Genomic DNA, 25116 nt, shown 5'->3' with positions numbered 1-25116 from the left:
CCCCTACCAACCCCCACCCCCACCCTGAAAAAAAAAATAAGTTTGTTTTTAAAAATATTTTCAATTTTAAAAATTATTTTCTATTCTAATAAAAATATAAGATATTTCTCAAAAACATTTTTCATTCATAAACCAAACACTAAAAATCTTTTCCGAAAAATATTTTCTACTCACCAACCAAACATGAGAAAATAAGTCAAAAATCTACTTGCTTTCCAGGAAAACATTTTCCTTTATACCAAACACACTCTAAGTCTATCAATGCTTACCTTAACATAAATACACAATTGGTTATAATTCAACTATGTCAAGATCTCTTGAGACTTATCAGTTATCTTACAACAACATATAAACACAAAAACTTTATGATGATGCTAAAATTAAACAAGAGTGTGCGGGTCTTAAGGCTCAATTTGATGCATTACTTGCTTCGGGAGGGATTCTCCCTTGTTCCGATGATGTCGCTTGCCCTCCTTGATCCTCTCAATCTCAACCTACTCAACATCCAGTTTATGGTCAACAAAGAGATTCGATAGAGGAGTCTATTAGTGAGGAAGATGATGAGGAACATGTGGCCAACACACTGCCGCATTATTGAAGTTTAGAGTTGTAATAGATATAATTTAAATTCCTTACTTTAAGGTTGTTTTATGAGACTTGTTATGTGTTTTGTTAATGCAAGATATTTTTGAAATCCTATTATATAACTTATAACTTTTATGTTTTATTTGTCCAAATTTGAATTACTTTAAGTTGATTTTCATATTGAGTTGATAAGAGAATATTTAGTAAATGTATTTTGTTGTATTGATTGAATGTTGGCAGCTCTTTGATCTTGATTTGGCTGATTAGAATATATATTGAATTAAAATGGTAGGTGTGCAGCTGCACTCTGCAGTAATGTTCTCATCCGCAGCAATGCATTGCTCCAACTGATCCAACAAAGCTAGGTAAATGGAAGATTAAAGATGCTCGAGTGATGACATGGATTCTAGGGTCAATTGACCCTCTTATTGTTCTTAATCTCAGGCCGTACAAGACAGTTAAGACCACGTGGGATTACTTATAAAAGGTTTCCAACCAAGATTACTACGATTGAATGTGAAAACGTAATGTAAACATTAACGCGATTGATTTAAGCTTGATCGGCTTAACATTAGGCATTCTGTTGTAATCAAGCAGCAATACTAAAAACTGTGATATATAGTGACCTAAAGAACCAAAAATATGTAACAAGAATTTTGTGATCAACCAGGCTGAAAAGGACCATGTTACATAAAAGCACCATAACCCACAGACGAACAACCAGGGACTAACATACTGGATTCAATTATCAAGTTAACATCTTCAAATGAAAATCAAGGTCAATAGAGAAGTGGTATATTATATTGCACGGAATCACCAAAACTAAAACTAGAAATCAATATAATTATATCTTCTTTTTCTTTTCACGAGAATTGGTTCGTACTTTCACGATACCTACACTTCCTTTTCTGTCACAAGAATTGACAAAGAAAGAAAACTAAAACTAAAACAAAACATAACTAAATGAGAACCATTTCTTTCTTATCCTATTTTCCATTCTTCTACTGTCAAAAAATCATCAATCTACTTAGCTCCTTCTTACTGATGCATCATATTATATGCACGTAAGCGGATCGTTAGCTAACAAGGTATGCCGGGTTTGCACTTGAGCACGCCAGCAAAGCGAGTGAGCCGTCCTGCATGTGAACCAGGCTTGAACTTGATCTTATGATTTTTTGTCAATGCAGTTTTTTTCTTGTCTTGTGGTCCTGACTCCACAAAATAAGCTCCATTTAAGAACGAATCGCCCTCTGATACCCATTGCCACTTCTTCCACTCGGATTCTGGTGCGTAATCCCTCTTAGTCACCTGCATTTAGCACCATCATGTTATGTTACCAATCCACATAGTACAAGAAAATAGTGCATATAGTTGGTATTTATATACATCTAAAAGTACAATGTCAAACTAAAGAGTGCAAATTATGTTATTTTGTTGGCTAAGACCGATTTTCTAATAGAGAGGATAGTGTCTTGAGTTGATCAGTGTCGGAGCCAAGAATTTATGAAAGGAGATTCAAAAAGTATTAGACTTGTCACACTAAAGCAACTTTTGAACCCTTTTTGCTACTACGAGGGTGTTTGACTAAGCGTATAAGCTTATCAAACTGATTTATAAGCACCTTTTAGCTTAACATTAGAATCTTCCCTTACATATCAAGGGGATTCAACAGTTTATGTATAAATAACAAACTCGATTTTGTCTTTATATCACAATATAATTTTACGATGAAGGGAATCCAATTGAACCATCTTGGCTCTACATAGCTCCGCCCCAGGCTGATAGATTTGATTCCAACCAAAAATGACTTAAAAGGAGAAGAGTGTGGTATGATAAAGACTATTGCATTACCAAAACTGATTATCTTATGTCACTAGGTACTTGTGAACCTACCTGATATAATCATTTTTTTGAATTTTCCAAAAAAAATGGTGAAGCCTACCTGCTTAGTATTAGGATTATCGGCAGCCTTGAAACGATTACCCTGGCTGATAATGGTTGGATGAGCGCTGCCACCAATCGCGTACATTTGCCAATGAGTGTAGTCATTGTTGACAACATGGAAGAATCCCCATCTGCACCTTGGCATCCTCTGAATCAATCCCTCCCCGAACCGATTGAATGCTACTGTGACTTGCATTATTGAATCTTGAGGAAAGGCATCAGTTGCCCCCAAAAGCATCACCTGAATCATCATTTGTAATCAAACTTTAACTACTAGTATATGGCTTTTTTTTAAGGGTAGTAACTAGTAAAGAGTAACGTTACGTCGTTATGATGGTTGAATTTGCAATTAGAAATGGTGATAGCAGTGGAAGCCATGATGGCATCAACAAGGCCATCGGTACATTCTGACAAAGTGCAATGATCAATCCAGATATGATTGGAACCAAAAATGGAAATGCCATCGCCATCGCTCACTGTCCTTAGACCAATATGGTTAACAGAATCTCTTATCATGCCCCCATTAGTAGATATGATATTCTGAATCCTGATGTTGTGGATTATGACATTATGCACGAATTGGATCGTTAATCCAGCACCATTGGCTATGTGAACAGCAACTCCCCTGCCATCGATTGTCTTGTCACTCGTGATCATAAGTTCTTGTTGCAACTTGATCACCATTGATTTCTCAAAGATGATCCACAATGGCTCCTCTTGAATCACAGCATGACGAAGGGTCCCCGGTTTTGGTTCCTGCACGTTATCATCTGACTCATCGGTGACAACATAGTACTTGCCATTCTTACCACCGGTCGTTTTGTGGCCAAATCCTCTAGCACACTCTTCCAAATCCATCCTGTTTTCAGCCCAATTTTTGTCACACCTCCAGCATCTGTCAATTGGATTGGTTGCCATGCATTTATTTTTTTCTTTAAGATTCCTCCTTAAGCTTTTATACTTCAGCAATGCACTGCATAGTACATCAAGTAAAATTCAAGCCACTATTCTTAAACCTATGTAAGTAAAATCAAAGGAAAAATAACAACTACGATTACGCCTCAGTTCCAAACAAGTTAAGTCGTGCTATATGATGATATGTCATTATCCATGTCGCTCTATTTAAGCTTGTCACTATCCAATATACAAAAAAAAAAAAAAAAAAACAGTTTCTGTATCATTAGAGGCTCTCTACATTTTCTTCTGGCATATAAATCTCGAACAAGTCTAAAAAAACTTCTAGCAAATATTGGACCTAAATAATATTCCCTCTGTTTTCACTTTTATGTGACCCAATTTTCTTTTTAGTTCGCTTAGAAAATCATGACTCTTCTAACTTTGAAAAAAAAATAAGTTCTCATTTTTTTTCTTAAATTCCATGAAGATTGAAACATTTTACATAAATTAGAACGGATGGAGTATCGGCTATATACATCTTTCGTCCATTGAACCCTATTTTTTGCTAGGCCTGCATTCTTTATTTCCCGGACTGTTCATAAAATGTAGTCACACCCGTGTCAAATCCTTAAAATGCATAGATTATGGAGGATATATCCAACGTAACACACACGTCCCAACAGTATGTTTGAAGGATCCGAGCAACATAATCTTCACGAAGAAAAAGAAAAAGAAACCACTTACTTTCCAACTTCTTTGTTGAATGCATTAGTTACTTCCTCAGGATTATGTGTATATGCTTCAAGTGAAGAGTTGAGGTCTTCCAAAGCTTGTTTTTCCAAATATGCATCAAATTCAGCAATTCTGGCATGTATATGTGGGACTAATGAAGCTAACCATATGAACAATATTAACAAAATTGAATTCCCACTAATAAAGGCCATAGCTTTTTATCTCCTTTAATTTTCTTTTTTCTTTTGTAGAAATATTTCTTGTGTTTGTTTTTTTTCTTTTTTTTTGTTTGTTGTTGTTTTGGTATTTCTTGCGAATGACCGGAGAAGTTTGTGATTCAGGGCGGAGGTAGAATATAGCTTAAGGATTCCGTTGAATCCAGTAGCTTCGGTTCAAACCTTATATTTATCTTTAAAAGTTTATTGAATATGTACAAATCATTAGTTTAGAACTCAGATTCTGCACCCTTAAACTTCAAATCCTGGCTTGGCTTCATCTAGTGACTTGCATTTTGCTTGTTGTTTCTAGAGGGAAGCCATGTATAAAGAGAAAGTTGTTTTATCTATCTATAAATCCTATAAGTGAGATTCTAAAAAATAGAAAATATAAAAGGAAGTACATAGAGATATTATACAACACACAATAGAACTTGAGAAGAAACAAATACGGGTGTCCAAAGACTTATTTTGAGGTAGCTACTTGTGTTTTACTAACTAACTTTTCAATGTTTGTGTGAAACAAGTCATGAATAATTCTCAAGAAAAATCAACTACTTGTGTACACCTTTTTTATCGTGAGTTTAATTTCTATGTATCGACATGTTGTATGTAATAAATATTTGTATAGTTAAATTTATTAAGAATTTATAGGTAAATCTCTTAATATTAATAGACATTAATCAATAATTAGGTAAAAATGGTAATTTAATTATTTAATATCACAGGTAAAAATCCAATGGTGGTATTAAAAAAATATTATTAATATAAATAATAACTTAAATCCTTTTATTACAGGCAAATTGGATATTTAGGTCGGTGAGTACAACCAACAACACACTAACCAACCCCATGCTACATTTTCGTGCTATTAAGAGTTTGTATATCACACACTCAGTTCAATTTATGTGATACTTTTTGCTTATCGATAAAATAATTTGACTGATCTTTCAATCTAAATTGTACTAGAATTTGGATACTCAAAATAATATGAAAAGTACTCTAATTCAGTTGCATTTTTTTCTTCATAAAGTCTATTTTAAATTATTAATAAAAAAATTACATAATTTAAATTCTGAGCAGAACATAGACAATAAGCACATAAAGAGTGTAAATAATTAAACATAATTATGTGTTTCAGAATTTAACGTTTTATTTAAAAGAAACGCGTAAATACTGCCACTTTTAACATATAAGATTGTAATTTTTTGGGATATAGATAGATAGAGTAAGTAGATCAAAAGAAAACCTTACTTAGGCATTTCATCAAATTCCTTATTAGGAAAGTAAGCCTTAATTTATGTTAAATTAAAGCTCCAACTTACTTCTTCAAGTTCTCCAAGTATTCAATAATGATCTACAAATGTTAGAGCTAAAATACTTATATTAATTATATATAATAAAATCATACGAAAAGTAAAAGTTTTGGAGTAGAAAAACGATTTTTCCAAAACTTATATTTGTTTGGTTGTTTCAAACAGTTGAAAATATTATTTGAAATTTATAGGTCAATTTTGAGAGTTGATAAGAATTGATTTTGATTGAATATTCAAATCGAAACTCAGAAACAAAGAAGAACAAATCTCTTTTTTTTTTCAGATCTATATAAATAAGTTATGTGTACTTTGTGTTTTGAGTATGCTATTTGTATTTCAATTGTATCACTGAACATAAAGTGACATACACAAATACACTCAACAACATAACTGTATGCAAATTATACGAAAGTTGTATGGTTTAACTAGAGTATTTTTTTTTTTAAAACGGGGTAGGGGAAGAAGAAATGGGGAGGAAATTACAATGTGGAAAATCAAACTCTCACCAATAAGGTGGGGAGTTCAGGTAGTCGACCAACGAACTATTAAAATTCTCCAACGAGAGTATGCAAATTGTATATAAGTTATATATTTTGACATGCAAAATACATTCAACAACATAACTCACCAACAAGCTTTCATTTGGTATATAACACCAAATAAAAAATATAAGTTGAACACACATGCTATAGCCAACATCTCCCACAATATACATAGCATTTCCCCTCTTATTTTCATGTTACTTTTTACTGTTTTGGAGGGACATACAATACAGTACAACATAAGTAACAAGCCACATGAAGAAAGAAAAAAAATCAAACATCAACCCCATTGCAGCCATGGTTCACACGCCAAGATATCCTGCAATTAAATTAGTTTAGACAAAAAAAGAGGAAAAATTAATTATTACAAATGCTTGGAAATACATTGACAACCCCTTAAACTTGCAGCAAATAGATACTCAAACTGAAACTTGTTCCAATTGAACACTTCAACTCATAATAAAGTGTTTCTATAAGCACTTTAGGATAAAATTTTGTAGAAAAAAAAGTTGTGCTTGTTCTGAAGCGTATGTAACTCTAGAGATATAGTAATATGGAGAAGACGATTGTTTCAAGCATCGATAGAAGATAGGTTTAAGTTAGCCACATAAAATATGTCATTATCCTTTAAGTACACACATCAGCCTCAATTGGAATAGGTCTAAAGTTTTATGGCTTATTGAAACAAATGCATATAATTAAAGAAGGTGACATTTTAAGTGTATATGGCTTATTGGGACAAATGCATATAATTAAAGAAGGTGACATTTTAAGTGTTTAACTTGTTCATATAATGGATGTTTGAGAAAGTTTATGTCATAATTTGAACTGAAGAAACATTTTTTCATGTGTTTAAGTACTCAATTGGAACAAGCCTTAATTTGAGTGTCTAAATGAAATTTGTTGGCAAGTATTAGAGGTGGCCCATGTATTAAAGCCTAAAATATACTTATATGGCATAAAGCTCATCAATCAAAATTGGATCGGCACTGAATCTCTAGGTAACTGAGTAACAAATTTTATGAGGGATATCTATGTTGATGGAAGAAGTGTCAAAAACAATAGGAGTGCAGAAATTTTATAGCTAAAATGTTTAAGCGCTTAACGGGGTGTGTTCTCAGCTATTTTCACCAACCTAAGACTACTAAACACAGGTAATTTTCATGAACAAATGATTTCATATAAAACAACATGGGAGAGTGCAGGTTTTAGGGGTTCCAAGCTAAACAATCAATTTTTACACTGTGTTGCCAAACTTACAGAAGCGAACGATCTTCCAGTGTTGGTTCCTGTTGTCTCCTTTCCACCATTCCCAAAGACAAACAGTGGTCCCATTGCGGACACCTCCATGCTCTTTATCAGCATTCCATGCATCTAGATTGAGGTTAATGTTATTGACCATCCTAACTGCTCGATAACCATCACCCACGTCCCTGCTCTCTGTCCATAAGATTGACGCATCAAGAACGTCGGGTTTGTACGGGGTGAGCTGCACCTGTAAAAGAAGTCCAATAGGAATGTAAATTTTCTATGCTTACTTCCCTATCAGAAGCAATGTAATATTAGTAAGACAGGACCCCTGAGCAACAGTGTGTTCGATTGTTAGTTACCCTTGGGGGCATAGTAAAATCTATTTTTATGCATTTGCAGCAAAGGAAGGTGCATGGAGGCAAGAAAGGCAAATATTAGTTGAAGTTGCATATAGCATGTGTATGCCATCTGTAGGCAACAGGACAATAGCAATTACTATCACAAGGAACAAGGTTTATTTAAGATGCCAATACTTCTTGTATAAACTCAAGCCACTAATGCCCATGTTTCATCAATTTTCCATTAACTATGAGGTTTTCTACAGTTAATGGATCAAAACTCAAACTTAACATGGCTACGATTTCCCTATTCTCTAGTTCTAACAGAACTTAACCCATAGCCTCGGTCTATTTCTATGTTTGGTCTACCTAAGACTTTTCTCATGTTTGATAAGCCTATGCCAGTTGCATTTTGTGCTTATTTAGGAGTTCCGTGTCTTATTTTTGATAAAGAAAGAAAAGAGACATAAATACTCCTATAATAAGCACAAAATGCAACTTGCACAAGAAAGTATATGCAAGTCTTCTCTCAAAAAAAAAAAATATATGCAAATTGGGTTAAGAAAGTACATGGACACTATCTTGCTTTATTTATACCATGTCAAATCTTGATTTCAAAAGACTGGCTATTCATACATAGTTACATACTCTCTTCGTGTTTCAAGGTACAAATTCTCTTCAGAAAGATGATGCATTCTGAGATGGCCACTTAACACATGAAACCGTATGGAACCTTAGAAGATCTTGGCAGGAGGATATGAAGGCTCACAATAGGTTAAAATGGAGAGTCAAGTGGAGGATTTGCAAGGAAAGCCCACATAGCATGATAGCCATAGTCTCATTATGCAGTGGCTAGTTTTGTAATACTATAAACAATAGAGATTATAGCATCTTCCGGGTCAGTTCGTATCTACAAATTGATAAGATCCGAATCTAGTCTATAGGAGGTTTATTAAAAGAAAAGGAGCAATAATAATTTTCTTGTTCTATCAAGAAGGTGCTATTGCTCCTTTTTTGGGGTTTGATAAATTCATAATAAATTCCTTTGCATCTTCCAGGTACCTTGTATCAGGCACACAAAATTATCTTATACATTAATCTTCCTAGCTCTAACATAAAGGATGATACCCACCAGCTTCTACAAAAAGAAAAAAGGTTGAACAAAATAATGTTGCCTCCTTAAAGCCAAATTCAAGTGACCAGGGTGTAACAAACAAGTGCTAAAAATCTTCTTAACCCATATTTTTAATAAGGCTGCCTCACCTATCTAGAGGGGATCAGTAATTTGGGTCCAATGAGTTATTCACACCCCAACAAAATAAAGTATAAGTTAGTATCTTGCTAAAAGAGGGAAATTAGATATTTACAAGAAGAAACTCTTTCGTGTTGGAGCACATATTATAAAGATAACAAAAACTATAAAGACAATAACACCATTTACTTTTCTCCACCTCTTCCTTCAGAAAAAAGTACTGCACACATAATCAGCATTATCTTCTTATTTTTTCTTTTTTTAAAAGAGTACATATTTAATTAATAATAGATGCATGTTGGTAGTGTTTAACTTCTATAGTTGTTTAATTTATAGCTGATGATCTTTATCTGTCAACTACAAGTGCAATTTCTAGATCTCTGCATCATTAAGTAAATGAAAGGGTACTCTCTCTAATAGCTCAAACTTTTAGATAAAATGGTCACACCATTCAACATGGTATCAGAGCAAGCAAGATCCTGAATTCGAGTCTCACCACCAAACAAAAACCCTTCAGTTTATATATTGGATTACACTTTCCCTCAAATGTCTAAGGTTTCTCTCCCTCCATAATGTCCAAAAAATACATACTTGAATATCTTTTTTTTTTTTTTTTTTTTTTTTATGACAAGGGAAACCCGCAGCCGCTTCCCTTTGGGTGCGCACAGGGTAAAACCCCCGCTCCTATGCAATAGCTCGCAAACCACATAGGAGAGGTAACCCGCACTAGGCAAGCCTGGTGCGACGAGCTCGACCCAGAAGGCAAACCCCTTGCTTTCGCTGGCAAGGGGTTTCGAACTTGAGACCTCCAGCATGAAAGTCCCAAGCCCAAACCACTGGGCCACCCCGAAGGGTATACTTGAATATCTTTTTTTTTTTTTTTGATGACAAGGGAAACCCGCAGCCGCTACCCTTTGGGTTCGCACAGGGTAAAACCCCCGCTCCTATGTAATAGCTCGCAAACCACATAGGAGAGGTAACCCGCACTAGGCAAGCCTGGTGCGACGAGCTCGACCCAGAAGGCAAACCCCTTGCTTTCGCTGGCAAGGGGTTTCGAACTTGAGACCTCCAGCATGAAAGTCCCAAGCCCAAACCACTGGGCCACCCCGAAGGGTATACTTGAATATCTTTTTTTTTTTTTTTGATGACAAGGGAACCCCGCAGCCGCTACCCTTTGGGTTCGCACAGGGTAAAACCCCCGCTCCTATGTAATAGCTCGCAAACCACATAGGAGAGGTAACCCGCCACTAGGCAAGCCTGGTGCGACGAGCTCGACCCAGAAGGCAAACCCCTTGCTCTCGCTGGCAAGGGGTTTTCGAACTTGAGACCTCCAGCATGAAAGTCCCAAGCCCAAACCACTGGGCCACCCCGAAGGGTATACTTGAATATCTTTTTTTTTTTTTTTTATGACAAGGGAAACCCGCAGCCGCTACCCTTTGGGTTCGCACAGGGTAAAACCCCCGCTCCTATGCAATAGCTCGCAAACCACATAGGAGAGGTAACCCGCCACTAGGCAAGCCTGGTGCGACGAGCTCGACCCAGAAGGCAAACCCCTTGCTCTCGCTGGCAAGGGGTTTCGAACTTGAGACCTCCAGCATGAAAGTCCCAAGCCCAAACCACTGGGCCACCCCGAAGGGTATACTTGAATATCTTTTTCTTCTAAAAGAACTCATAACTGAGCCTTCAAATAATTTAAATGATCCTTTATCCTTCATACTCAAACATTAAATTGCAAAAGATTCATTTTCCTGTTTTTTCTAGGCAACCTGTGAAAAAATCCCAGCATGCATCATTTGCAAGTCAGAGCATTTGCATTAGGTAGAAATAACCTGCACTAAAAGCGGCCGGACAATCACACACAAAAAATAGAGGATTATGAAGCATACACTGATACAGCGGAAATCTCACACAGATGCAGATACCACAAGTAAACACACAGGGGATAGACCTAGGAGCTAGAAATGGAAGATATTAGGTGCAATTTTATATACATACACAATACAGTGACAAATAATTGACTGGGCACTGACTTTCTTTCCGCCTCACACACTCTCATCCTTATCTCCATTTCTTAACCACCACCTTTCCACCACAACTCCACCATCAAACCCTCCATCTCTACCATGGTACTACTTGAAACACCCAAAAACATTGCAAGTCATAGCATTTGCATTAGGTAGAAATCTCTAATCTCCTTTCTATGACAAAGAAATGGGTTGGCTATCAAAGTTCATTCCTTTGTGAAGCTTAACATTATATAGGCATCATTGAGGATATCATCAAACTATGAAGCACAAAAAATCAAACCAAATAATACTTTTCAGAGCTTGTGGTTAACCAAGAATTGAACATACAGGGTGAGAGGCGCCAACAGAATGCTTCAGTGCCAGTCCTGAAGCTTTATTAACCAGAGCAAAGCTTGGAAATCCCTCTTCATCCTTCACTTTAGTACTGCACTTCTCATCTTTATACCAGTGCTGTAACAAATTCCATCCATTACAACAAATTCACAGTAAACAACAAAATCAAAAGAAGAAAAAAAACCTACTTGAAATGGATCTGATGGATCATTAGAAGCCAGAACAACTTTTTCATCACGGATAGTGAGAGAGTAATTAGTATCAGCCTTAGTATAAACCCTAAAAGAAGGTTTATCCATAAGCTCTGGATCTGAAGTTTGATGGTGGAAAGCTGAAGGCACATGTGGTTGAAAATGATGACGATCATGATGCCGATCACCACTCTCACTCTCATGAGACACGTGTTCAACAGAGGAATAGTCGGAAGTAGGTGGTGGTGGTGGAGCGTCATAGTAATCGGACCTCGGCGGTGGACGATTGTAAGATCCACCATAGTTCTCCTCCATCGGCGGCGGAGGATAGTTAGTCCGACCATAACTATCATCCATCGGCGGCGGAGGATAGTGAGGCCGGCCATAATTAGGTTCCATCGGTGGTGGTCCACCTTCATGAGAAGTATGAAAGACATGACCAACTTGAGGAGGTGGTGGTGGTTCATCGTAGTATGACGGTGGTTGGTGGCCGGGAGGTGGAAACTCTTCTCGACGGTCGTCGTCGTCATCGTCGCGACGGTGGTGGTGGCCGTGGTGGTGGTGTCCAAAAGGATATTCCATTTGATAGATAATAATAGTATTAAATTTTAGCACAATCTTTTTTCTTTGATTCTACCTATTATATATTGTTGGTGTGTGTGACATCTGTCTATGTTTGATTTAGTTGTTAAGCTAACTTTTAAAATAGGAAAATACCTAAGTTTTCTATACTACCATTATTATTGCACACATGTCCCATTTTTAGTTGTTGTGATTGATTTGTTAAGCTATCTTGATTGACCTTTTATTTTAAAATGAGAAGAAATCAGAGTGAATCCACAACATTACTAGAAGATTTGTAGGAATTTAACATGACATCAATTTTCAATTAAACATTTTAAGTAGATTTTAAACATTTGTTATAAAGTTTTATTATGTTATTTTGAACTTTTTTGACAACTAGAAAAAGAAAAAAAACTTAAGAAGATTGTAATACATTTATTGATAATGCGGTAAATAACTAACTAAATGATTATATGTAGCATTTTAAGTAGAAAAAATATTCTAAAATTTATTTAATTAATAAAATAAAAATAACATATTTAAGAAAATAACTTACACCTTAGCCCCTCGTCAGAGGTTATATTCTCTACTATACCCAAAAATCTCTTTTGTAGAAACAACCTCTTCACCCCCACCCTTTAAACTCTCAGTGTCTCTTATAGAAAAGTTTATTTAACAAATAAGTATAAATGTCACAGCTCTGAGCCTACACTCTAGATGTGGCCGATACTCGAAGATTATTGTCAGTCCTCAAGTGAATTCTTGACCTAGTTGATTACTTAGCGAAAGACTAAAACATACACACGAAAGCTTAAACTGATGAGCAATTTAAAAAAATAAAGTGAATCTCAAATGATGTCCAAAAATACAAAATATAAAAGATAGAGGATTAGAAAAACATTTGAACGAAAACTGAATGACTCTCCATCTCTATCTATCCATGAAGCCTCTACTGTTTAAAGATAGGTGTCATAATAAGATTCATGACAACCTCAAAATACTACTACTACTAAAGCAATAAAATTGGAGTCCTCCGAAAGCAAGGAAGCATCACCAGAACATGACAAGTGGATGATGTGATCTCAATGGAACGTTTGTTGATGATTGCAACAACGATTGGTGTAAGTACATGAAACATACGGTATGTAATAAAACTGACTAAAACAAAAAAAACTAAATTGAAGGACTGAAAGTAACTCAACTGAAGTAAAGCACGAACATGAAGTGAAATCATTTAAGTTTTACAATATAAAATGAAATGATTGCAAATAAATATATATATATATATATATATATATATATATATATATATAAAAAAGTATATATACACACACACACTTTACTTTCTTTGAGATTTTCATAAACCGACAACTATTACTATGAGTCTCGTAATGATACAACATCTCACCCACGTTGCATAACCGCCCTATACTTTGCTAGAGTATAGGACCTAACTCAACTTATCGATCCACTAAGAGCCTAACCCAAAGATGAAGCTCCTCATTTTGGACATCATGTCTAGACCATCTCTGGAGCATAGTGAGACAGTTGCACAAACTTGAGATCATACTCATTCACCTTCATCTCCCCCTGCTTCTGATTCACAAACTCTTCTATTTTAGCCTCTCTCAACTCTTTGGGAAAGAAGTGATCTAGGAAAGCCTCCCCAAACTCATTTCATATGCTCGCATCCACATCCTCACCACGACTCTCTTCTTATTGCTCATACCAGGTGTGTGCTACATCCTTGAGTTGATAAGCAGCAAGTTCAAATCCTTCAGCCTGAGTAGCATCCATTGCCTTGAGAATTTTCCACATCTCATCTATGAAGTTTTGAGGGTCCTCTTCTACCTTAGACCCTGTGAACACCGGGATTCATCCTCAAGAAATCTCTAATCTAGAAAAATCTCAGAATGTATTTCTCAATTAGTTCAACGGTACCCTTGAAAAGGTTGGTTATATATAGCAAAGAGATGCAATGGAAGAACCAGAAGAACGTGTCTAAACAAAATGGCTCTTCCACCTATAAAAAAGTTGTTTGCCAGCCTTTAATTTTGTTGATTGTCTTGCTTATCATATATGAGTAATGAGAGTTCTTTTTTTATTCTTGTAATGAGAGGGGCACCCAAAATACGCATCTTAACACATATATACAAGGGGGGGAAAGGATAAATATACCTCTGAACTATTGAAAATGACATACGTATACCCTTCGTTATATTATTGAGACATTAGAGTTCTTGTCATCCAAAAAGTAGAACATTTGTATCCTTCACACTCAGGGGCGTACTCACCCTTGGATAAGGGGTGTCAAGCGACACTCCTTCATCGGAAAATTACATTGTGTATAGAAGTCAAATTTTGATTTAATAAATATATATACAAGTATTGACACCTCTTGACACTAGTTAAAAGTTTAGTATAGTGGTTAAGTTGTTGTAAAAATTCTTTGAGGTCGTGTTCTAGCCCTACTAGTCTCATAATTATATATTTTACTACAAGTCTACAACTATTGACACCCCTTAATGATAATCCTGGATCCGCTACTATTCACACTAACGGACGGACACATGTCATGGTCTTAACGGGCTATCCAAAAAAATTCAATTTTTTTCCACAATTGAAAAATCCACCCGAAAATCAATCCAGATAATTATAACCCCAAAATAAAAACTCAACAAATCCACACCCAAATAAACCCCATTTTTCCTTTCTCTACACTAACCAACAACAATCAACACTCCACGGACCATATCCACACCAGAATTTCACCGCACTACCGCAACCCTCATTTTCTCTTTGATCATAACATGATTCTAATAAAAGGATTTTGATACCTTAATAGTATAACAAAGAATATATATATACCATTTTCGATAATTCAAGGATATATTTGTCCTTTTTCCCTATATAGAAACACTATGTGTCATAACATGTTTCTACTCAAAGAAAGTGATCAACCATATGACATCCCCTATATATTAACTTCACTACTAAAAAATTGGATTTAGCAATGGAAATTTTTTGTAGCTAAATAGAAAAATCTATTGCTAATCCTACTTAGTGACAAATTAGCGATAAACTTTCATTAACTACCAACAAAATGACGATGGACTAGCGACGAAGTTCATAGCTAATTTCAGTATTTTTAATAGTGCTTGTTTCACATTGAAAAAAGGAATTAGGTTAGAGTTTATTAGATTTGATTGACAAAAATCTACGTTAATTAAGGGATTGATAATCCTAGTCTAGTGATTGAGGTTAGGGTTAATACTTCATGCTTGTAACCTAAAGTTGAAATGTGTTTTATACAACTTAACTAGGTTAAGACTCACTAGTTTGTTGGAAAATGATTAATGGATAATCAAGAATTTAGAAGTTGTTAAGAAACACCATTAATGAGTTATACTCAAAGCCTATTTGACACTGCTATTGGGAGATCAAAAACACTTTTTTTAGAAAAAAAATATTTTTGTTGAAAAAATATGTAGTTGACAAATCAGCAAAAATGCTATTAAATAGAAGCAGAAGCAGTTTTTCTGCGGAAAGAAACTAAAAACTTTTGCTTCTTAAAAAAAGCAGAAATAGAAAAAAATAAATTCTCAAGACTAAAATATCTCTTTCATATATATACATATTTACCAATATATCTCTTATTAATGAATTAAAATATCTCATAAGTTTGGTTAAATTTCATTTAAGAATTTTATTTTTTATTTTTATATAATAAAAATAATATTTTATTTTACGTTTATATATTATTATTTTATATTTTAAATATTATTTTACGTATAATTTTTAGAATTAGAAAAAAGGATAATAACAATATTTATGTAAAATTAGAAAAAATAGAGAAGAATATACAACTAAAGATTTCAACCCTCCCCCTAAAAGGTATAATATTGATTGAATTGAAAATTTAAATATGTACATTTTAATTGGGAAAATTTTGAAAATGTCAATATTTTGACATTTAATAGGATCCATTAAACATACTTTCAATATTTATTTAAAATGTCAATATTTTAGTTTGTTATGTATCTGATTTATGTATTTTCTTATTTGTTTGATTTGCAAGAATACAATTATTTAATAACAGAAAGGAGAAAATCAGGGGATATAATATTTTTTTAAAAAAACATATCACTTAAAATTCTCATCAGTTACAATTTCAAAGAAATCAACTTTCCTTTTTATTATGTTTTCATCATAATTGTATACCAATAATTTTTACATTTTATGTGTTGACTTTACCGTTTAAATTAAAATTGATATTTTACTTTCATAGTGAAAACTACAATTTGTATCTCGGTGATCAAAATTGTATTACATGATTGCCAAATATATTTTTCTTTTATTTGTATTACAAAAATATTATTGATTGTATCCCAATATAATCTAATCATTACATATGAATATGATTTATGAAAGGATACAATATTTTTGTTAAAAAAATAGAATACATAATGAAAATAATACAATTTGTTGAGGAAGGATACAAAATTCTAAAAAAAAATACAAATTGGTTGTGAAAAAAATAGAATACATAATGAAAATAATACAATTTGTTGAGGAAGGATACAAAATTCTAAAAAAAAATACAAATTGGTTGTGAAAAAAATAGAATACATAATGAAAATAATACAATTTGTTGAGGAAGATACAATATTACTAAAAAATATATAAATTGACTATGAAAGAAATAGAGATACAAGATTCTGGAAAAAAAAAATACTCCCTCCGTTTCACAAAGAATAACCTCCTTTCCTTTTTAGTCAATTTCAAAAAGAATGACCTATTTCTTTTTTTGGTAATATTTTACTTTTTGTTTTCCACGTGGCATGTTTAAGACCATAGGATTAAGGGCAATTTTGTATATTTGACCTAACTTTAATTTAGGACCACAAGATTCAAAAGTTTTTTTTATTTACTTAAACTCCGTGCCAAGTCAAACCAGGTCATTCTTTGTGAAACGGAGGGAGTAATATATAATAGTTGAAATAATATAATCTGTTGAGGAAGGATACAAAATTCTAAAAAAAAATACAAATTGGTTGTGAAAAAAATAGAATACATCTATGCTTAAGAAATATAAATCAATTTGACATAGCTATTTGAATGACTACAAACTAAAAAATAAATACAATGTTCTTAATAAAAATACAAATGCTGAGTAAAAGAAAAACAATTGACGAGCAAAAATTAATATGAATACAATCCTGGTATGAATACAATTCAACTTTCTTCTCTCACTCTCTCTTTCTTCTTCTTCTTCATGTTCCTTTTTTCTGATTTTTTTTCCAGCAAACCCAAATTCAAATCCGTATTCACTTGTGCATATATTAGTTATAACCCTATAAGCAAAATTAGAAATTATTAATTATGAATATATAAAAAATCAAACAATATATGATGTATGAATGCTAATGTAGATTACTACAATCTATTAAATCTCATATATGAAAATAAAATTATAAGAAAATTGAACAATAGAGTTTAAAAGATGAAAAATCTGAAATACATAAAAGAGGAAAATTTCATAAAATACTTGGTGAATATGAAAAACTCACACAAAAAATCAAACATTACTGTTTAAATACGGAAAATTTGAAATACAAAATACTTGATGATTATGAAAACAAAATCACAAGAAATCTCACAAAATACTTGTTGACTTCGAATTAACCTTTATGTTGAAAAATCTTTTGAATTAATTGTGAGATTTCTTAAAAGAGATAACAATGGTGAAAAGGGGAAGAGAGAGAAAGGAGCAATTTGGGGTAAAACCTAGAAAGAGGGGTAAGTGGGTAATGGGGGTATCTTTTTTTTTTTTTTTTTACAGGAAGATGGAGTAAAAAAAAGGGGTCTAATTTGAGCCTGATTTGAGAAATAAAAGGAAAAAAAATAATTATATTAGGATACAATATATTTTCTAAAATATTGACATATTGATATTTTTAATAATTATTTTAAAGTATAGATGTTTTTAATAATTATGTTAGAAATTGCGACTAATTTGCTAATTTTCCCCTTTATTTATCAATTAATAGAGGTAAAATGGTAAATTCACTATCCTAACTTAATAAGTGTGTGAAATTAAATTTGACTAGTAAATAGACATGGAGGAAGTACTAGATATCTTTAGTTTAAGATAATAAAATTTTAAACTTTTTATATTTTTATAAAAGTTTATTTCAAATTAAAATTAGATAAATAAATTGAGACGAGAACAATTAAAAATTATGACCATCCAAAAATATGAAGACGTGTATCTAAAATGTGGGGACTGTGGGTATTACCAACTTTATGTAAACGTGGCGGCACAACATTCCTTATTGTGACTTTAAAGACAGCCAATTATGTCGTCATTTCATGCTTGACTTACTTGCAAGGCAGTACAAGCTTTAATTTTTTTATATTAGCATATAAATATACACGTGTGTTTTCATGATTTGAACTCGTGATCTATTGTTTATATATTTCACAAAAACAGTTTTTTCTTTTAAGTTCTAATGGGTGAAATTATTCAAGTTTCTTCATATTATGGATGTAATTTTATGTTTAGTTTTGTTTAGGGGGTCTTAACGAGGACTTTGCTTTTGTGCTACGTTAAAGAATGTATTTATTCTTCTTAGACTAATATATTTGTTTTTCTTAGATATGCACCTAAATTCTGCCCAAAACTTCCTTTTTGGTTTTTTGGCTTTCGAGGCTTGCGGTCCCGTAAAGTTTTGGTATATGCAACTTTACTATTATATTGATTGAAATGTGTATCATACAAAGACAAAAGTGGTAGATAATTTATTTACTGATGGGGCACTATTAAAATTAAATTATAGTATCTAGAAACAGCTCATCTCCTTAGGCAGAAGCTCTCCCATTTTAAAAAAAATAAATATCTTTTTCATTAATAGGAAAATCAATATGGTAAGGAGTTTTAGCATTAACCGTAAGAATTACAGACTTCACTTATGGGACAACACTGATATTAGGTTGGTGGTGGTGTTAAGAATTATTGTCACGTCATTCTGTTCTTTTCTTTAAATTTACTTTAAAAAAAAGGAAGGTATGAGTCTATTTGTTCTCATGACAATAACAACTTAACAAGTATAGCACATTACTTACTATAAACAAGTCAATCACACAAATAAATTCAAAATTTCTATTTGTGTTGAGATTAAGACTTTAATAATTAAAGTGGGACCAAAGGCCTACTGTTTTATTATTTATTAGATTATATAAAAGACAAAAGTAAGAACGAATGAATTATTTTCTTGTTCCCTCTTTCTTTATTAAAATTAAAATGAAGTAGTTTAGTCATGAAGAACCATAAAATAAATGGTTGGTGATAAGTGTCTCTCTTGTTGTTCCCCCTTTACATCATTCAACTTGTATTGAAGTGAACTTTTTTGGGGATAAAAAGGGAATACAATTGTTCTACAATAAGTTAACAAAGATACTCTTACATCTTGATAGTTTTCACCTACTCTAATCCAACTAATTAACTTTTACATGCAATCATCCAGATGGAAAAGGGCACAAGTTATCTAGTAATCTCAGCAAACATGAAACTGGGGTAAATAGTTTGTCTCACAGATCATAAACAAGATTTACAAATTCTTATCAAAAGGAAGAAAAAAAGAGGGCTGTAGTTCAAGATTTATGCTGCTTCTGGAAATCAGGATGATTCAGCTGATGAAGCATTGGACCGAGCTTTCTCATACAAGCGGTATATCAGTGTAGACTTAGACATCTGAGGTTCTCTTTCTAGGACGGCGATCACATCTTTTACAGTAATACTGCGAGCAATCCTAGTTTGTGTTATTATCCCTTGAGTTCTTCCGGCTCTTCGCACAGCACCTACAGAAAAGAGAGGACAAATGCTCAAAGGTTACAGCAGCTAAATGGTTAGTGCACAGGCTAAACCTGAGTAACCACACTAAACAAGAAGAAATATCAACCAAATGTCCTGAAATCAACAAAGGAACGGTAATATCACACATTCCTGGATCATAAACACTTCAATCCTTACAAAAAAAAACTAATATTGTGCCTCAATCCCAATAACTAGGGGTTAAAAGTGGATATGCGCGGTGTTGTTTATCTCTCGGTGCTAAGTAGGCACTCTACCACCTAAGCTACATCCAGGTGCTAAGTCAGCCGAACCCAATAGCTTTGACCTAGACGCTTTATATGTGTTAAGAAATCCGTTTAATATGTACAAGTATCAAATTTCAAACCTGGTTATTAGTACTTGAGATTGGTGTTCTAGAATTCCAAACCCATAAAATTCAAATCCTGGATCTGCTTCTGGCTACATCGCCGGCTCGGGAGGGAATGTTGGAAACATCTAAGACGCCAAACTCAGAGCTTGCCACAAGATTGTTTGGAAGGAAATTTATCACGTTCAATGCTAGGATACTCTTGGCTGATCTAAATACATCTCATTCTAGTATTTTCAACCAACCCCGACCCTCCCTCTTCCATTTAGTTGCTGAGTTCATTCTAGTAAGGATGTTTGGTGGTGGTGTTTTTTTCTTGGATCAAGTAAAATGAGAAAATTTCATTGAAAATGCATCAAAAGGATGCCAATATTACATCAGCTGAGGAGAAAAGGTAGTTCCTGTACAATTAACCTTTGGTTACCAGTAGTAATTCAAGGAGCTAACAAAATCCATAAATTTCTCTAGACTATTCACATCTTCTAGTTTACACCAGTAAACAGGAATCATTAGGCATCTAGCATTAACTTTGTATAGATGGGAAATGACACCCTCGAAACATATCTAAGGCTTCTTTCTATCCAACTCCAAAAATGGCATGATGGTACCATTTTTTCATCTACCCCAGCTGTCCCAATCCATATAAACTGATGGACACCCTTCGTGAAATTCCTGGCTCCGCCGCCACTGCCAGCTGATATATGTTTCTTTAATGGTATAGGTCATTACCCAGCTCATCACGAAAAGCTTTTAAAAAATATACTCCGATGTCTCAGGCAGCATGAAAATGGAGGAATAGATGGTTGATGTTTTCTGATTCTAGTAGCCAGATGTAGCACCTGCTGCATAGAATTTTATTTGAAATTGGTAACTTTGTCTATTCCTCAAAAGTCAGTACTAAAACTGTACTGGTCAGTATTTACAACATGTACTTCAAATCCTACTATCTTTTACTAAATTGAGTCAAGTACATCAATTATGGAGATAGTATCATTTGAGTATAATTGATTACACCAAAAACATAGTAGCATAAGACAATTTAGTATGACTTTTTGCATACTATTCTCAACACTATCAAAAGCTCTAGAGTTCCTTTCCTTCCATATTGCCCACCATATACTAGCTGGGACAATTCTCCATCTGTCTCTATTCTTGGATTGCTTTCCTGCTTCCTCCCAACTCTGGATTGCTCCTGTGATCTTGGCAGGCATGGTCCATGACATACCCTTAAGATTCAGGAATAACCTCCATAGTTGGCTTGTGATCTTGCAGTGTAGAAAGAGATGGTTAACTGTCTCAGCATTTTCCCCACAAAAGAAACATCTAGAACATAATTGTATCCCCCTTCTCCTTAAGTTGTCTTGAGTCAATACAGCCTCATTGGCTAACAACCAGACAAAACATGCCACTTTGAGTGGAATTTTTTACTTCCAGATTCCTCTCCATGGCCAGTGACTTTGAGGCTGATTGGTGTGGTTCAACAGTTGTATGCACAACCCACCTTAAAGTTGCCCTTTCGATCGTCTTTCCACCACAAAATGTCTTGACCTCCTCCAGTCCATAATTGCCCAATGGTGTTGAAAAATCTGTTACCCTTTGAATCTCCCAATCATTTAATTGTCTTCTAAAGATGAAGTTCCACCCTTGAGGAGTCCAGTGATCTACTATGGTCTTCTGTTGGTGAGATACTAGAGAATATATATCAGGATACAAGACCTCTAGCCTACCTGCCTATGCCAAGCATCTTTCCAAAATTCTGTTTTCTCTCCATTCCTCACTTTGATCTTTGTGTTAGCCTTAAACTCAGACCACATAGATCTAATGAATCTCCATACACTAACCCCATATGATGTAGTCACTTCTTTGGTCATCCAGTTATCTTCCTCTTCATATTTTGCTTTAATGACTTCCTTCCAGTAGGACTGCTCTTCATTATTGAACTTCCACAACCATTTCATCATAAGGGCTTTGCTTTGATTCATCTAATTCCTTATTCCGAGACCTCCATGCTTCTTTCCCACTATCACAGCATCCCATTTAACCAAGTTGTAGCCTTTCCTCTCACTGTTTCCTTGCCAAAAAAAATATCTTCTGATTTTATCCAACCTAGTGATTACACTTTTGGGAAATGGGAATACTGACATCATATAGGTTGGTAGTGGATCAAGAACAGAATTAATCAAGGTCAACCTGCCATCCCTTTGAGAGATATTGTGATTTCCATCTTGCTAACTTCATTTCACATTTCTCAACCACATTGTTCCAGATTTCATATGACTGAGATTTGGCTCCCAAAAGCATCCCAAGATATGATGTAGGCAGTGCTCCAATTTCCCCTCCCAGAACAGCATTTAAAGCTTCTGTGTTGTGTACTTCATTAATTGGATAGAGATGGCTTTTCCTCCAATTAATGTGCAGACCAGAGAACCCTTCAAACAACACTAGGATCACCCTCAACATCTTTAGTTGGCCTTCATCAGCATCACATAATATCAATGTGTCATCTGCATATTGTAGATGGGTAATTTCCACATTATCAACTTTAGGTCTGCTGACCTCAAAACCTCTGAGCCATCCCCTCACTTTAGTTGATTTGATCATATTGTTCAGCCCTTCCATAGCAAATAGGAAAAGGAAAGGAGACAAAGGGTCTCCCTGACTTAGTCCCCTCTCTGCACTAAAGAAACCAACAGGGGATCACTCATAAGTACTGAGAATCTCACAGTGGTAGACAATCATTGTCTGATCCATTGGATCCACTTCATCCCAAATCCCAATCTCCCCATTGTGGTCAAAAGATATTCCCAATTAACATGGTCATAGGCATTCTCCATGTCTAGCTTACAAAGTATTCCTGGTTTCTTTTGCTTTTGTCTGGAATCCACTGCCTCATTAGCTATCAACATTGCATCCATGATTTGTCTTCCTTGGATAAAAGCCATTTGTCGAGAATCCACAAATTTAGCCATTACCCCTTTCATTCTCTCTGTTAGAACTTTAGCAAAAAGCTTGTAGATGCTGCCTATTAAGCTGATGGGTCTGAAATTTCTCAATTCCTTAGCACCCTTCTTCTTTGGGATAAGAGTAATAAATGTTGCATTCAAACTTCTTTCAAACACTTCCTGCTCATAGAAGTTTTGGAAAGCTTTCATGATGTCCTCATTCACCACCTCCCAACATTTTAAGAAAAAACCCATGGTGAATCCATCAGGCCCAGGTGCTTTATCAATTGCACACATTTTCAGACATTTTAGGACTTCACTCTCCTCAAAGTTCCTTTGCAGATTCTCCTTTTCCTCCTCTGTTAACCCGGGGCAATTAGCATCAGTATAGGCAGGTCTCCAGTTAGTAGTCCCAGTATATAGCTTCTTGTAGAAGTCTACTATCTCTCCTTCAATTCTTGCAGGGATCTTGGGTTAGTTCTCCTTGGATTACTAGTTCATCAATGTTGTACCTCGTGTGCATTGGCCATTTTGTGGAAGAAATTAGTGTTCTTGTCCCCCTCTTTTAACCATAGTGATCTTGATTTTTGTCTCCATGAAATTTCTTCATATTTGAGTAATTCTTCCTTGTTACCTCATCCTCTATTAGTGCTCTACCCTTACTAACTTCGTCAAAAACAGCCAGCTCTTTGAGTAAGTTCATCCTTTTAGCTCCCAGGTTTGCTTGATCACTCCTGCTCCAAACCTTAAGCTTTTCTTTTAATGCCTTAAGTTTTGAAGCAAGTATGAAATCCGGTCTCCCAGAGAAGCTGAAAGTGTCCCACCATTCTTTGATTCTGTTTGTGAACCCTTCTGTGTCTAACCACCAATTTTCAAACTTGAAATAATTTTTGTTTTGGTTCCACACTCCCAGCAATGCAATAGGAGTGTGATCTGATCCGAGCCTTTGTAAAGCCATTTGTTTGATGTTGTTGAAGTTTTCATCCCATTCTTTTGATATCAGAATCCTATCAATTCTGGAGGCAATGTCTTGATTGTCTCTTTTGAACCAAGTATACTGGCCATCCTCTAGGTGAATGTCAAGCAACTTCAGATCTTCTATGAAATCTGAAAATTCTCTCATGTCTTTTGTTCTTCTCAAACAGTTTCTCTTCTCTGAGATGAACCTCACAACATTGAAATCTCCACAGACTGCCCAAGGCCCTTCTATTAAACCCCTTATCGCCCCTATTTCCTCCCAAACAAGCCTTTTTTCTACATAACAGTTGGGGGCATAAACCCCTGTAATGTGACAAGTGAAGTTTTGAAGTTGAGCTTCAAATTTGCAAGTTATAGTGTAGATGCCAGTCTCCAAAATATCCCCCTTCCACACTACTGTCCCACAGCATTAGAATTCCCCCTCTAGTCCCACTAGCTTCCAAACACGCATATTTTTTTTTGATAAAGGTAACATTTGTATATCAATCATCAGCTCAAAGCTGGTATCCAAAAATTTACATCATATCCTCCTTCCACACATGTATGTCGGCCATAAACAAAGGATAAAGAAAAGAAAAGAAGAAAAAAGAGAACTATCCCTAGATCCTCCTTTCACCTTTATAAGGACCCTAGAATGTCTACAATAGCCACAGGGTCATCTATATACTCTGAACTACACCAATAGCAAAAAGTGATAATGCAGTTCATTTTAATCTTGTGCAGAGGGCTGCTCTTGTTATCAAAATTCCTAGAATTCCTTTCTTTCCATATGGTCCACCAAATAACA

At 34.6% G+C, this 25116-nt stretch overlaps 3 protein-coding genes across 5 annotated transcripts in view; all 3 read right to left on the bottom strand.

The window, feature by feature from the left end:
• Positions 1-1554: 1554 nt before the first annotated feature.
• On the bottom strand, positions 1555-4370 carry LOC102579934 (pectate lyase-like). The gene is made up of 4 exons (XM_006363872.2): positions 4171-4370; positions 2854-3502; positions 2528-2770; positions 1555-1893 (listed from the first exon to the last, which is right to left on the bottom strand). The coding sequence occupies exons 1-4, from the start codon at positions 4368-4370 to the stop codon at positions 1666-1668; spliced, it is 1320 nt and encodes a 439-aa protein (XP_006363934.1). The 3' UTR covers positions 1555-1665.
• Positions 4371-6232: 1862 nt separating this feature from the next.
• Positions 6233-12291, bottom strand: LOC102604152 (carboxypeptidase Y). Its single transcript, XM_006363859.2, has 4 exons — positions 11621-12291; positions 11427-11549; positions 7492-7726; positions 6233-6550 (listed from the first exon to the last, which is right to left on the bottom strand). Coding segments are annotated over exons 1-4 (945 nt in total). The 5' UTR covers positions 12206-12291; the 3' UTR covers positions 6233-6548.
• Positions 12292-19561: 7270 nt separating this feature from the next.
• The window catches only part of LOC102579610 (transcription initiation factor TFIID subunit 4b-like), a 25006-nt gene continuing 19451 nt past the window's right edge, over positions 19562-25116 (bottom strand). For all 3 annotated transcript variants that reach the window (XM_015303678.1, XM_015303680.1, XM_015303679.1), the window contains one exon: positions 19562-20047. In XM_015303678.1, coding sequence (XP_015159164.1) covers positions 19866-20047 — 182 coding nt within the window. In that variant the 3' untranslated portion in view covers positions 19562-19865. The remainder of the gene's footprint in view (positions 20048-25116) is intronic.

The sequence above is a fragment of the Solanum tuberosum genome, unplaced genomic scaffold (assembly GCF_000226075.1).
Source record: "Solanum tuberosum cultivar DM 1-3 516 R44 unplaced genomic scaffold, SolTub_3.0 scf00467, whole genome shotgun sequence".
NCBI classification, from domain to species: domain Eukaryota; kingdom Viridiplantae; phylum Streptophyta; class Magnoliopsida; order Solanales; family Solanaceae; genus Solanum; species Solanum tuberosum.
The sequence above is the reverse complement of the archived record's forward strand: the minus strand, read 5'-3'. Positions and strand labels throughout refer to the sequence as shown.